This window comes from Culex quinquefasciatus, chromosome 2 (genome assembly GCF_015732765.1).
Source record: "Culex quinquefasciatus strain JHB chromosome 2, VPISU_Cqui_1.0_pri_paternal, whole genome shotgun sequence".
NCBI lineage: Eukaryota > Metazoa > Arthropoda > Insecta > Diptera > Culicidae > Culex > Culex quinquefasciatus.
Window position 1 is genome coordinate 194,933,390 of NC_051862.1, and position 13,847 is coordinate 194,947,236.

At 37.0% G+C, this 13,847-nt stretch overlaps 1 protein-coding gene across 6 annotated transcripts in view; it reads left to right on the top strand.

The window, feature by feature from the left end:
* LOC6034829 overlaps positions 1 to 12,102 on the top strand; it is a 45,643-nt gene extending 33,541 nt beyond the window's left edge. For 5 of the 6 annotated variants that reach the window (XM_038256372.1, XM_038256373.1, XM_038256375.1 and 2 more), the window contains 4 exons: positions 7,048 to 7,146; positions 10,924 to 11,055; positions 11,110 to 11,820; positions 11,876 to 12,102. In XM_038256372.1, the coding sequence (XP_038112300.1) occupies positions 7,048 to 7,146; positions 10,924 to 11,055; positions 11,110 to 11,820; positions 11,876 to 11,956 (1,023 nt within the window). In that variant the 3' untranslated portion in view covers positions 11,957 to 12,102. The remainder of the gene's footprint in view (positions 1 to 7,047; positions 7,147 to 10,923; positions 11,056 to 11,109; positions 11,821 to 11,875) is intronic. The other variant, XM_038256376.1, reaches the window with a different exon arrangement.
* Positions 12,103 to 13,847: the final 1,745 nt, after the last annotated feature.

Here is a 13,847-nt window from a genome sequence, read left to right on the forward strand (position 1 = left end):
AATTCAGTTTTTATTTTCAAAAAATCAAATCTCCGAAACGTACGGTTCGACATCGCCAATTTTTTTATATTTTATGTGAAATTTTCCGAGAAATCCGATAAAAATATTTTCAGACATAGGCTCTTTGGTCCAGACACGGTCAAAACGCCATTTTAAGTTTTCATGTGACTTTTAGAAATGTTAAGCTAGATTTTTGAAACTTCTTGCTTTTTTTCCCAAATAGCTAAACTCATAACCTTTCTTTTGCGTCCAAGACAGCTAAAATCGGATGAAATGGCGCGGAAATATGATTTTTCGGAAAAAGAGGTTTTTGCGAAAAATGACGAAAATTGCCATTTTTCGAACCACCCTAGCACGATGTAGGTCACCCTAATGGCCAAACCAAAAAATACGGGTCTTATTATTTTGGCCAAGCAACCCCCAGAAAAATTTTGAGCCTGATCGGAGAACTGTTTTTTTCGGTTTAGGCTCTTTTCAACTGAAATTGCTGAAATTGGTATGCCTATTATCAATGCAAGGCTAATTATAATTTAAAAAAATATTTAGGGTATTCTATACGCTTAAAATAAATTTAAAATTTGTTGCACAGTTTGTTAATACGGAGGTTAGCTTTAGTACATAATCGATTTTTTGATTGTCTACAAAAAAAATAAATTTTAAGTTTTGAATAAAATCATGTGTCATTAATGCCTAGGGTAGGGTAGTCATCAATGAGACACTTTTGGTTTTCAACTTTCAACGATTTTTCTAATTTTTTCATCAGCATCTTTTAATGAGCTTTTAGTTGCATTATATTTCTTTTAATGTGTTCTAACATTGACCAAAATATGAGATCGATCTGACGTCTACAGCCAGAGTTATTCAACTGTCTCATTGTAGACGCACTTGGCAGAAACAATGAGACAGCTGGGGAACAATGAGACACTCTACGAAAATCAACATTTTTCTAGCAAAACATCATGTTTTTGTATTGTTCCATTGCAGGTGACTTGCCTTGAACATTTTAGAGCAATTTTGCCAACATGAAATTTTTAATAACAAAAGTTACACTAAAAAGTATTTAAATTTTGTAAAATCCATATATGAATACCAAATAACTTTGTATTTTTGGTTAAATGAAGTTTTAACTCTATAAATATGCCAAAAACCACTTTTAATTCATGTTTTGAAAGATTTCCATCGATTTTGAAAAGTTTATTGAAGAAAAATCAAAGTGTCTCATTGTTACCCATGGGCTGAAAGGAGTGGGGAACATTGAGACAGCCCTGGATTCTGAGTATATTCTAAATTTTGGCCAAATTTAATGAAAGGACATTGTAGCCCAACTTAATCCCTATGGAACGTCGAAAGAAATTTGAAGAAACATTAGTTTTGGTGTAAATGGCAGCCTACGAGCGAAAAAATATTTTTTGTCCATAATTTACTTTTACACCCCAGAATCAAACATTTATGAATAACTTTTCAAGGAAGCGTCCATAACCAAAGCCACTATAATGGCAGACGTGTGTCCAGTAGACGCACCTTTCCCCCAAATATGAGCCTGATTGGTTGAAATTGCGACTTGTGAGAGCCATTTTATCATTGTTCCCCGTGTCTCATTGATGACTACTCTACCCTACAACTTTTTACTAGAAGGACATCACCGTCGAGTGGTTCCATTAGCATTAGCATTAGAATTAGCATTTGGAGGACGCCCCAACCCGAGCAGGGGTAAATAACACGGAAATACCAAATTTTGGTATTACTTGGGCAAATAACAGACACCAAAATGTGCCCTTGGTTGCCCAGTAATAGATGGTAAAATACCATGAAATCATACCAAAGTCTAGTATGTGGAAGGGCACAACAATACCAAACCATGTTATTCCAAGGGTAAAATAATACCTCAAAATAAAACTATTTCAAAACCAAATCGAGGTCTTCTGGATTTTCGAACATTGCTTGGATACCAAAACTTGGTATTAACATGGTTTAATTTTTAGGTATTACCGCGCCCTTGGAAAATCAGATTTTGGTATTCCTGTGGTCTTCCAAATACATAATTTTGGTATGATTTCATGGTATTTTATAATCTATTACTGGGCAACCAAGAGCACATTTTGGTCCCTGTTATTTGCCCAAGTAATACCTAAATTTGGTATTTTCATACCATTTTTAGTGCAACAGTTGCAGTTAATGAAAAAACTTAAAAGAAATGATCCATATGCAACAGCCAAATCTACTCACCTGATGATTCCATGTTGTTCTTAGTGATATTCTTCACCACATCGAATGCATTTGTCATTGATGAACGGCCTGTGCTTGAAGTTCTTGAAGATTCTAAAAAATAACAAGATTGAAAAATAAGTGTTATTAAAATGACACTGGATTGAAATTCACCAAAATTCTATAATCTGTCGATTAACTCGTTTTTCAAAGGTTATATTCATATGGTTATCTCAACTTAGAGAAATTTCAACGTTTAAAAAAAAAATCTTAGTGGATATATAAAAAAATGAAAATCAGCTTTAACATTTTTCGGTTTCAAGTAATTTTAGCGCAAAATTAATTATCTCGTCAAAATTTATAAAAAAAAATCCCATAGTTTCAGAGGAATTTGATAAAACACTTTAATACCAAAATAATACCAAAATGTGCCATCCTGACTTAGAAAATTTTCCACAATTTCAAGTCATTTCTTTAGGGGGTATATCAAAAATGTTTAAAATCAAGTTTGAAATTTCCGGTTTTCAATGAAAGCATTCGCTTTGAGACATCATTTTAGCGCAAAATTAATTATTTTGTCAAAATTGGTCAAAATTTTCCCATAGTTTCAGAGGAATTTGATAAAACACTGTAATACCAAAAGAATACCAATATGTGGTGTTCAACCATTGACAAATTCTGCAATTTTGCAATATCAAAACAATACCTTTAATTGGTATGATAGCACATTTTGCTCTTGCATAATCCTTAAGACAAATTTTAAAGGGTCCAGGAATACCAAAATTTGGTATTGATACCAGAGAAAGGTATTATTACGCATTTCCCTTGTTATTTACCCATGCTCGGGAACACCGGAAGGCTCTACAACGCTTACCCCACTGTTTGGTGTGGTTGTGTTAGACCCTCATCCGGAACAATAATCCAACACAGGAGATACCATGTCTTCATCTTTTGATGAGTGTGTCAGTCATGCAATTTGCACGGAACCCGTTCTGCGTTCGTTCTCGTTCTTCAGTGTGAACTGAACCCACAGCGCAGGAGCCATTGGTTTTCGTTCCAAAAACAGAACGTCACTTTTTCGTGCCGTTCTCTTTCAACATTTGGAACGCGTTCTGTGAACCGCCTGTAGCCAAAGGTTCTCCATGGCGACAGTTTGACTTATATTGACAATCAGTAGACTGACTTTCATATAGCTTGGTTAGATCGGTGGTAACATGAAAGTTTGGAAATCAGAGAAAGTGAGTTCGAATCTTATTTTTTTGAATTATTTTTTTTTATTTGGTGTTTAGTTGGGTAGTGAAACAACTTTTGGACTTAAATTATTATACCATTCAAGGGAAAATCCAGGTGGAGACAGGCTTGCCACACGTACAGATATTTTTGGCACAGACCAAACACTCAATCAAGTATAACTTTAAAGAAAATCATTTTTATCAAAAACTAAACAAGTAAAAAGATGCAAAAAATAGTGCAGTTTACAAAAACTACTCAAGTGTTTACTGTAAAAATAATTAGTTTGAGTGTTTGGTCTGTGCCAAAAATATCTGTACATGTGACAACGCTGGGTGGAGAAGCTATGAAAACTATAGCTAAACGATTTATATTCAAAAATGCATCTGAGGCTTTCAACTAAGAAACAGACGAAACCTTATGACCACCGTGGTTTTGAACAAATTTAAAGTTTAGGAAAAAAATGATTCGAACTACACCAAAAACAAAAACAAATCATTCGAATTCTCGAACTCACTACCTTTGATTACTACACTTATGTGTTACCACTGAGCTAGCAGGGCTGATATGTCAAGGGGTGATTAAAAGTGAATGAAGTTTAGCTGGTCTACTGAGGTCCCATCAAAGGAAAAAGCTAGAGTTCTGAACTGGGTTCTCCGTTCGTTTCAAAAAAGCCTACTGAACGAACGTTTCTTAGAGACGAGCGTTCGTTCTCAGAGCTGTTATTTTCCGTGTTGCTGTGTGAACTTGAACGAACGGAGAACCCGTTCAAAAGCATGACTGGAGTGTGTAATACAACCCAGGGCATAAGGGGGTCCTGGCCGGGTCCAAGCTATCCTCAGGGATGGGAAGGATCGTTAGTTAGCACCTATCTAAAGTGCGCAAGGACCCCTACGTCACCTTAGTGGTATAGATGTTTGTAGGGAGGTTTTGGACTCAATGTTAGTAGGAGAGGTAGAACCCTAGGATACACCTCAAAAGGCGTTGCGGGTTGGTTGTAACAGTATTCCTAATTCCAATCTATGCTCACCAAGTCGTCATTGCCTAGTGGTTAGCATTTTTGCTTACCAATCCAAAGGAAGGGGGATCGAACCCCACCTCGAGCGACTTTGGTTTTTCGTTCATATTCATCATTTCAAATTTCTGTGTTCTTAACTTTCTCGTTGGGAGCAGATGGGAATCGAACCCAGAACTATTCGCTTACAAAGCAAACACCGTAACCAGTCAGCCACGGCCGCACCCATCACCGTCGAGTGGTTCCATTAGACAAAATGGGTCCCAAAAGTGCATTAGGTTTTTCCCGGTGAGCCATCCTCCATCGACCCTTTTGCCATGTTTCATGCTCGGCTTGCCGGTTGCAAGCAATGCATTTTTCGACTAGATCTACGACAGCCAAGGCCACAAGAGGGTAGATATTGGAACGTTTATAGAAGTGGATGAAAAAATCGAACTTTTAATGGAAACTAACCCATACCCAGATTTTTTTTTTCCCATATTCAACGGACAGCTTAAGGTCATTCAAAGTGACGTATTTCGCGATGGTACTCGAAACATTGCCATTCGCGGCAAATATTTGAACAACGGGCCTAACATGCATTGCATGTCGCTTGTCAGCCTCGCCACAACAAGTGTAGATACACGTGGTCTTACGCGCGGTCATAAATAACTTGTAGATTCGGCTAATCCGTGTTTACTGCCGGTAATAACTTGCGACAATAACGGCCATCAAATAAAAAGTAATGCATACCGCCGGAGAGTGCCCCGCTTCCCAAAAGATGACATTTTCTCCATTCGCCGGCTTCAGCTAAAGCAACAAACACATCAGAAAAAAAAGTTATCCACTCCGTCAGAGCTGAAGGAAGGACTCCTCACACGAGACCGTAAACGCATCTTTACTACGCGGACGTGCCCCATCGTCCTAATGCGATTATCAAGTATAAATCTATTTTTACGAGAAAAATCTCCCACACCACCCCATGAATACCAGTGTGGATGAGCAGGAGCACACATTAAGCTGATTTTCCGGGGGAAAATGGCGAGGAAAACTCTGACTTTGTCGCAAATTTGCGCGGATCACGTGCTCCGGCGGGAATCTTACTCGGCGGGGATGTACGCGGAACATGATAGCATGTCCTTAGACACTCTGCTAAAAGGAGGCGCTTCGACATGGAAAAGAGCAGTGTGTGTGTGCGGAATGTGCCAGGTGTGCGTAGGAGTGTTGCATAACCTACCCCACACCAGGTGACATTGGAAACATGAAACTTAGTATAGGTACTTGTAATGAGTCAAGGAATGCGAAAAATAGGAAAGCACTTACTGATAATTTTCAGGATTTAAAAAAAAATCATTCGTATACTGAACTACTAACATGAGCCTTGGGGTTAACATTTCTGGAGCTTGATTTAAATAAAAAAAAGGTCCAATAAACTATTTTTTTTTGTTTTTAGATTATCCTTGAATATTTCTGACTCAAAACGCTCAATAAAAAAAATTAAGTTTTGTTTATTGGGCCTTTTTCATTTAAAGAAATGTCAATCCTAAGTTGATTTTTGTAAATCCACTGAAACATATAAAAACGATTCATGGGGAATATATTTTTGGATTAAAATATAAAACAAAACAAATAAATTGTCCTAATCTACCAACTTCAATAATTAGAATATTTACATTCTGTTGCTGCTGACAATTCACCACATTCAACATTAATTCTATAATGCCAAGTTCGTGCTACCAACATCCAATTCCATCTAACCTCATCGAATCTATCCCACGACAACATACCTCCCATTCCGACCGGCTTTGTCTAACCAGGGTTTACGCAATATTAAGGTCACATATGTGGGCCATTTTTCAATGACTTGACAATTGCGGACTGTCGTCGGCTCCAACACCTCTGCCGGCAGTCGCAGTTTGCCCGGCATGATGGTTCTCTTAAGTAACATTTACCTGGGTGGTGGAGGGCGAATTGCAACAGTTCCGGTGTTACGACCTAGGCTTTAGTCTTGCGAAGAATGTGCACAATAAGGTCAGTTGGGGTTTGCGTGATTCTTTTTTTTGTAGATTTTTGTTTGAGCTAAAATGAAGAAATGAGAAAAAAGGTTTAACGAATTGTAAACTGTCCCACGTGGGCTAGCTTGAGCCACAAATCGCCACCAAGGGATTCCATTTTCCCCGACCTAACTTTAGACATTTCTGGGGCGTAGGTTAGTACCGTGGTTGGCCCAATCTGTCACCCCTCCAACGCCCTCAGCGAGGTGGCCAATGTTTGCCGTTTGCTCGTTGCTTCACGTGCTATTTGCACTAGTCAGTCCGAGTCTTGCTCTCTGAGGTAATAACACTATCGCCGCCCCAGTCTGGTTGCTCTGTGTAAGCAAGAGTTATGGCGCATTTATTTCCGTTTCTTCGCTATCATTATTTATACAATATTTAATTTTTTGCTTATTTACTTTAATCTTATCCATTTTTTCAAACTTTCATTTTTTTCGTATCTCACCCATTCGTCACCACCATCCAACCACATGACAAACAAACCACCCGCGCACCACACATTGCACAAATACACTGTTGATTCGGGCACAAAAATAACATACACACACACACACACACAAATAGCATGAAGAGCTCGAGCGGCAAAAGTACCTGATTCTGCACGGCAAGTACGGCGCGCACAACTGTCCCCGGAATCTGCTCCAGCTGCACAGCGTCGTTCTGGTAAGGATTCCATAGGAACCGTTGGGGAAAATGGATTCAATTTGATGGTGTTCACTCAAATTTGAATTTTTTAAAAACATTTTTGATATTACAATCTTTATAAATATAAATGAAAGTTTGTTATTTTTTTACATAATACAATTAAAAAAATGGTAAATAATTTAGAATTGTGTTATGGGTAATTCTCCGCCAACTCACAAAGTAGTTGCCCGACCCCTTTTCGATTTGCGTGAAACTTTGTCCTAAGGGGTAACTTTTGTCCCTGATCACGAATCCGTTTTTTGATATCTCGTGACGGAGGGGCGGTACGACCCCCTCCATTTTTGAACATGCAAAAAAATAGGTGTTTTTCAATAATTTGCAGCCTGAAACGATGATGAGATAGAAATTTGGTGTCAAAGGGACTTTTATGTAAAATTAGACGCCCGATTTGATGGCGTACTCAGAATTCCGAAAAAACGTATTTTTCATCTAAAAAAAAACACTAAAAAAGTTTTAAAAATTCTCCCATTTTCCGTTACTCGACTGCAAAAATTTTTGGAACATGTCATTTTTTGGGAAATTTAATGTACTTTTTGAATCTAAATTGACCCAGAAGGGTCATCTTTTCATATAGAACAAACATTTTCATTTTTAAATTTCATGTTTTTTCTAACTTTGCAGGGTTACTTTTTAAAGTGTTATAGTGTTCTACAAAGTTGTAGAGCAGACAATTACAAAAATTTTAATATATAGACATAAGGGGTTTGCTAATAAACATCACGAGTTATTGCGATTTTACGAAAAAAAGTTTTGAAAATGATGGTCGTCGTTGATCATGGTCGTTCATGGTCACCCGCGACAAAAATGGAAGAGGTCGTACCGCCCCTCCATCACGAGATATCAAAAAACGGACCTCGGATTCGTGATCAGGGACAAAAGTTACCCCTTAGGACAAAGTTTCACGCAAATCGAAGAGGGGTCGGGGCAACTTTTCCCGATTTCGTGTGAGTTGTTAGAGAATTACCCTTATAATAAAAAAAAGCAAAATTAATTCAATATTTTTAAAATAAACAAAATGAAAGAAAATATTTACTGAAGAGCTAAGTAAAAGCAACTGTGTATTATTTTAATAAGATTTTTAAAATATTAAATGTTATTTAATAAAATAACTATTATTAGAATATTAACAAAAAACTTGTAAAATCGGTTGTAAACCATTAAGAATAGATTGTTAACACTTATTTTTTTATATTCAATCATAAAAGACTTTTTAATATTCCAACAAATTTTGATTGTTGGGACCGGAACGGTAAATGGCTTTGAGTTTCGGAAAAAATATATTTTCATGAAATCATTGATCTTTGCAAATTTATTATGGTAACATAACTGTAATAATGTTTAAAGCGAAATACTTTTTGTTTAGAAATTTCGAAAATCTGACTTTAAATTTGAAATTTGTTTGTTTGTCCAACTATTAGAAATTATTTTTTTGAAATTTAATATCATTTTGGGAATGCAGCTAATAGTGTGTGCTATAAATTAAAAATAATTTTATTCTTCAAAATCAATTTATTTATGTAATACATTTTTTTGTGATTGATTTTTATCTGCATCTGTTGAACCTGATCTCCAAAACACTACACTAGTTATTTTGTAAACAAATTATATAAGCCTAAGTACAGAAACAAACATAAATTGAATAAATTTCATAAACTTTTTCGTTGCCACCAAGTCGGTATAAGGTATTAGACATGCTTAAAAAAATGTTTTTGCTTAAAAACCTGTGTAAACATGATGCATATGAGTTAGAAATAAAGTAAATATAAATGTATATATTTGAAAAATCCATTTCTTTGTTTTAGTTTTAAAACCAATTTTGAACCAAGAATCATATTATCCCCATATACAAAGAAATTATTTTTTTTGGGAGATGGTTAGAAATATAAGATGTTTTTTGATCATGTTTCAATAAGACATTAAACTTTTCATTTATAAATCTAATTTTATCTGCTCGCTTGCAAAATTGTTCAAATTATTTGAAAATGCAGCCCGATTTCCGTTACGAATTTCATTGATAATATGTCACTTTGTAAGTTTACAAATAATCTTATTTTGCAAAATTTTCATGATTATATTTAGTAAACTAGCTTTGAAAGTTTTCAAAAATCTCAGAATGATTTCATTCGAATTCTTTTCGTAATTTTCATTTTACAAAAAAATCTATAGCCTATCAATGTCACCCCAGTTTACGGTAGATTAAATTGTATGGAGACTTTGTGATAATGTCAAGTGACTTCTATTGGCATAAGAAATTGATGGACTAATTTGCATAATCGTGAGGATTTGACTAAGAGTAAGATCAAACGATTAATTTGATATGTTAACTAATGTACCACCAACAAGGGTGACGCCCATGGGTCTTGGGGTCATTCTTAATCCTAAGACCCCTGCTCACAAAAATATACATGTAAAAAACTAGCTTTGTGAATTTTTGCTTATTGAAATGTATAAAAAGTAATGGAATCATGAATTTATTACATTAAATTAATGTAAATCAAGTTACGAAAATAATATTTATTTCGAAAGTATTTCAATAAACAGAAATTTGCGGATGGTAAAACTAACTTTTTACCGTATGGATTTTCGACACGGTTTTATATGTGATCATCAATTATCACTTTAAATGTCTCAATAAAGAATAAAAACATTCACGTGTTACTCATTTCTAATGACGGAATTAATAAGCGTGGTAAACATTCTGGAACAAAAATGAGAGCAGTAATTTACAAAAGTTTTAATGTGTAAAATTATCCCATAAAATTTATTAACATATTATGTCTGTTTGGATCAAGCATTTAAAGTAAACAAATAAAATGTCTAACCAGTTGATGATGATTAATCAAAAGAAAATCTTTAAACGTGCATCAAGAGAAAAAATCCGGAGGGAGAACGGCTCCCCTCTCTCGCGTCAAAAAATGACTTGTCACATTTTGTAGATGGGCAATGTGTGTAAACAAAGTGAAATAAATGATTTAAAGTGGTGCTGACAAGGAAATTAACAATAATCATCAGCAGATTGATTTTCTTGGAGAAATTCGGGAGCGATTTTTTTTGCGTGATTCGCCTCCTCTTTCTTTCGCGGATGAAAAAAGTTCGCAAGCGAAAATGATTTTTTGCGATTTTTGCATCCCTGTTTCTAACATTTCAAACAGAAAAGAAAATATTGAGTTAGTAATTTGCCTTACGAAAATATTTCTGTTACAATTTAGCAGTTTAGGGAATCACGGAATGCCACATGATTTTTGTTTTCTAAATAAATATTAAACAAACTATTTTATTTATAATTTCCTCTTACGATCTGCTACCCTGCATTCATCATGCTTTCCCATCAACGTTCTTGTGTAGGTTTCGCGCTTCCCACAACAGAAGAGACTGTTATTTATTATCGTTTAATGTTTTGTTGTTGTTGCGCTTTTCCAATGCTGTTTTCAGGCCACTCTGCCGACAAGCCACTTCCGGTGTCCATAATCCGTCTTTAATGGGCTTTAAGTTTTAATATTGCACCGCACACGAGACTAGGGATCAGCACGTCTGGAGATGGCCGCTCACAGGTTTATTGCTTTTCGTTTAAGTTGTTGCCAGGTGAAACTTTGATAAATAATTCATTTTTTGTGGTGGCACACCGCCACGGTGTAGATTTGTTGATGGGATAAAGTTAAATTTGGGTGAAATATGGATGGTCGTTACTTGATTGTAATGAAAATATATGATGGTATTTATACTTTTTTTTTTCAGGCGAAAGAGATTGAACGCGAGCGTAACCTCATCCTGTCCGGTGCCGGCGATTCCGTCCCCGACGAGCTGAGCAGTTCGGTTTTCAGCGTGAACAAGAAAACCAACCAGCATATCTGTAACAAGCGGGAGAAGGTAGCTTTACGGTTAATCATTTTGAGGATTTTCTAAATCATTGTTTCGTTCCAGCTTAAAACCATCCGCGAGAAGAATGCCGAACGGTTGATCAAGCAGGGACTCCGCTGGGAGCGGGAACGACTCCAGATGGAAGAGTTTAACCGTCAGCAGGAGATTGAGCGTCGTTCGCGTCGTGAATCGCTGCTGGAGAAGGAAAAGCTGTACATGATCGAGGATAACGAGCGTGCGCTGAACCTGCTCCGGATGAAGACCAAAAAGGGACCGTGCCGGGACATGGACCTGCGCTCGCTGCTGATGCAACAACGCGTCGAGCTCGGCGAGAAGATTCAGCAGCGTGACTTTGAGCTCAACAACTCTGACAAGCGCATGGACTCGGACCGTAGCAAGGAGAAGAAGAAACGCCACCACAAGAAACATGCCCCGAAGAAGGACGTGGACATTGACGTGCAGGTGTCCTCCCCGGAGGAGGGTTACATCTCGATGAACCAACCGGACGATTCGCCCAGTGAGCTGGAGTCTTCGGTTATGATCCGCATCGACAAGGACGGCAAGGGAGAATCCGGAGACGATTCGGACCAGCTGGATGAGCCGAGTACGGCGGATGCTAGTGAAGCCGCCGGAGGATCGGAGAACGACGACGGGGATGCGTCGGAAGCGGCAGAAGCGGAAGCGTTGAAGGAGGAGATGAACAAGGCGCTGGAGAAGAAGAAGGTCAAGGCACGCAATGAGGATCCGAAGATTACGCGGTTGAAGGAGGCGGATGTAGGTTAAATTTTGAACGTAATTGGAGTTGTTTAAATTATAGTTTTTTTTTCAGACTGTCAACGAAATTTACAACATTGCGGACGAGATCATTGTATTGGAGAAAAAGAAAACCAAGAAAGGTTTTGGAAAGTAGATAAATTAAATGTGGTTTGACACAGGTAGAACCGTACTTTCTGTGCCGATGAGAGGTGCAGTTTAAATTGATTGTGATACCAAATTTGAACATGAATAGTATGAATGTATTAAATGATGGGTTAATAAATGTTGATAGTTATTTAATCTCGTTCCAATATTTATTAAGTGCCGAAAAAATGTTTCCAAATTTGCATTCTTCTTAACAATATTCCTAATTTGCACTTTTTTGGTTAGCATGTGATAAAAATATATGATTTAGGTAATAGGGGCAGGGGGCCAGAATGGCCCGCCTAAGCAAAATGCGCCAAAAACCATAGAAAAACATAAAAAATATGAATTCAGTGTTGTAGGCTTATGCTTTGGGATGTTCCCTTCAATGTTTGTTGATGACAATTTTTAGCTCAAAACTATTTTTGATGCAATTTAAATAACAAGTTTTTTTCGACTACTTTTCCAGGGTGCGGTGCAGAATGGGCCACCTTAGTAAACAAGCCATTTCGTCTTATATAACGTTGAAGGGAGATAAGAAATGACTTAAGGGACCTTTCTAACATAGTTTCCATGAAGTTAGACAACTTTTATAAAAATAGTCACTTACCAAAACAAACATTTTTGAAAATAGTGTTAATATGTTGTTAAAAGAGACAATTTTTACAAATAAGCATCAAAACAACTAAAAAATCAACTAGTGTTGCATTAAACGTGATTTGTGAGGCTACCAGGAGTGAAATAATCCATTTACTCCAAATTTCATAACTTTTGATTGTTTTTATACGGCAGGATAAGGGTGGCCTATTCTGCCCTCAAGTGGAATTTAATTTAAAACTTCCACCACCAAGCCTCTCGATGATTTGAAGGGTCCGTTGTTGTTTGTTTACCTTGGTAGAAACATATAGTAACACTATAAACATTAAAAGAACTTTTTCAAACAATCTAACTTTCGAAAAAGCTTATTTAAAAACCTCGAAATAAACAACATATGCGTGGTTTTGTCAATAAATTTACATTTTTGCTCATAATTCGAAAAATAAAATGAATTCAAACGTCGTTTTCGGTGTGGGGATGTTATTTGACGTCCTTTATAAGACCCTTGTCTTGCAGTTGGTCAAAATCCATTCTAAAGCCAAAAACCAACGGTGGCCCATTCTGCCCCACCCCCTTCTCTATGACTTCATTGTCATCTTACAAATTCTCAATGTAAAAAAACAGTAACAATGATAAAATACAACATTAGCAATTTATTAACTTTGAATCTCGTTACAGACCTACTTCCTGTTATATTCCTGTTCAATTCTAACCTTAATTTCCAAGGATTTCACTAAAATGCTTATCAAATGATTAAACAAATTTGCGCCACATGGCAACCAAGCGGAGATCTAGCTTTTTTCGGAACTCTCAGGAAGCATTACTGAGATTTCACAGTCATTCGCGAATATCCTTCCTGGAATCCAAATCATCCAAGCTTGTTCCATTCAATAATTTTTATCGTTTCCCAAGAATTGTTTCTGTCAAAGATAAGTTTTCCTCGCTTCCTGTTGGCACCGTCAACAAAACTCCCACCAAACTAGATTAAACCTCAGCAGAAGGGAAAGCCACCCATCGCCACCCTCCCCCTTTCCAAGCGCAGACTCGATTTTATGAATGAAAGTCCCCGTTCTAACCTCGTGCACCGACGTTTGCAGTGCACGTACTACAAGTGGAAAGCTTCCTTTTCTCCCCCCTCAGAAGCTCGGGAAATCTCACGAGGACGACGTCGGATGAACGCATTTTCCGACCTGGTTCACTGCCAACCAGAGGTGTTCATCGCGCGATGAACTTTTGCTGTGGCGCGCGACTTTTGATTCGGAAAAGTGTATAAAAGCGTGCTGCTGGCGGAAAATTTCGCTCAA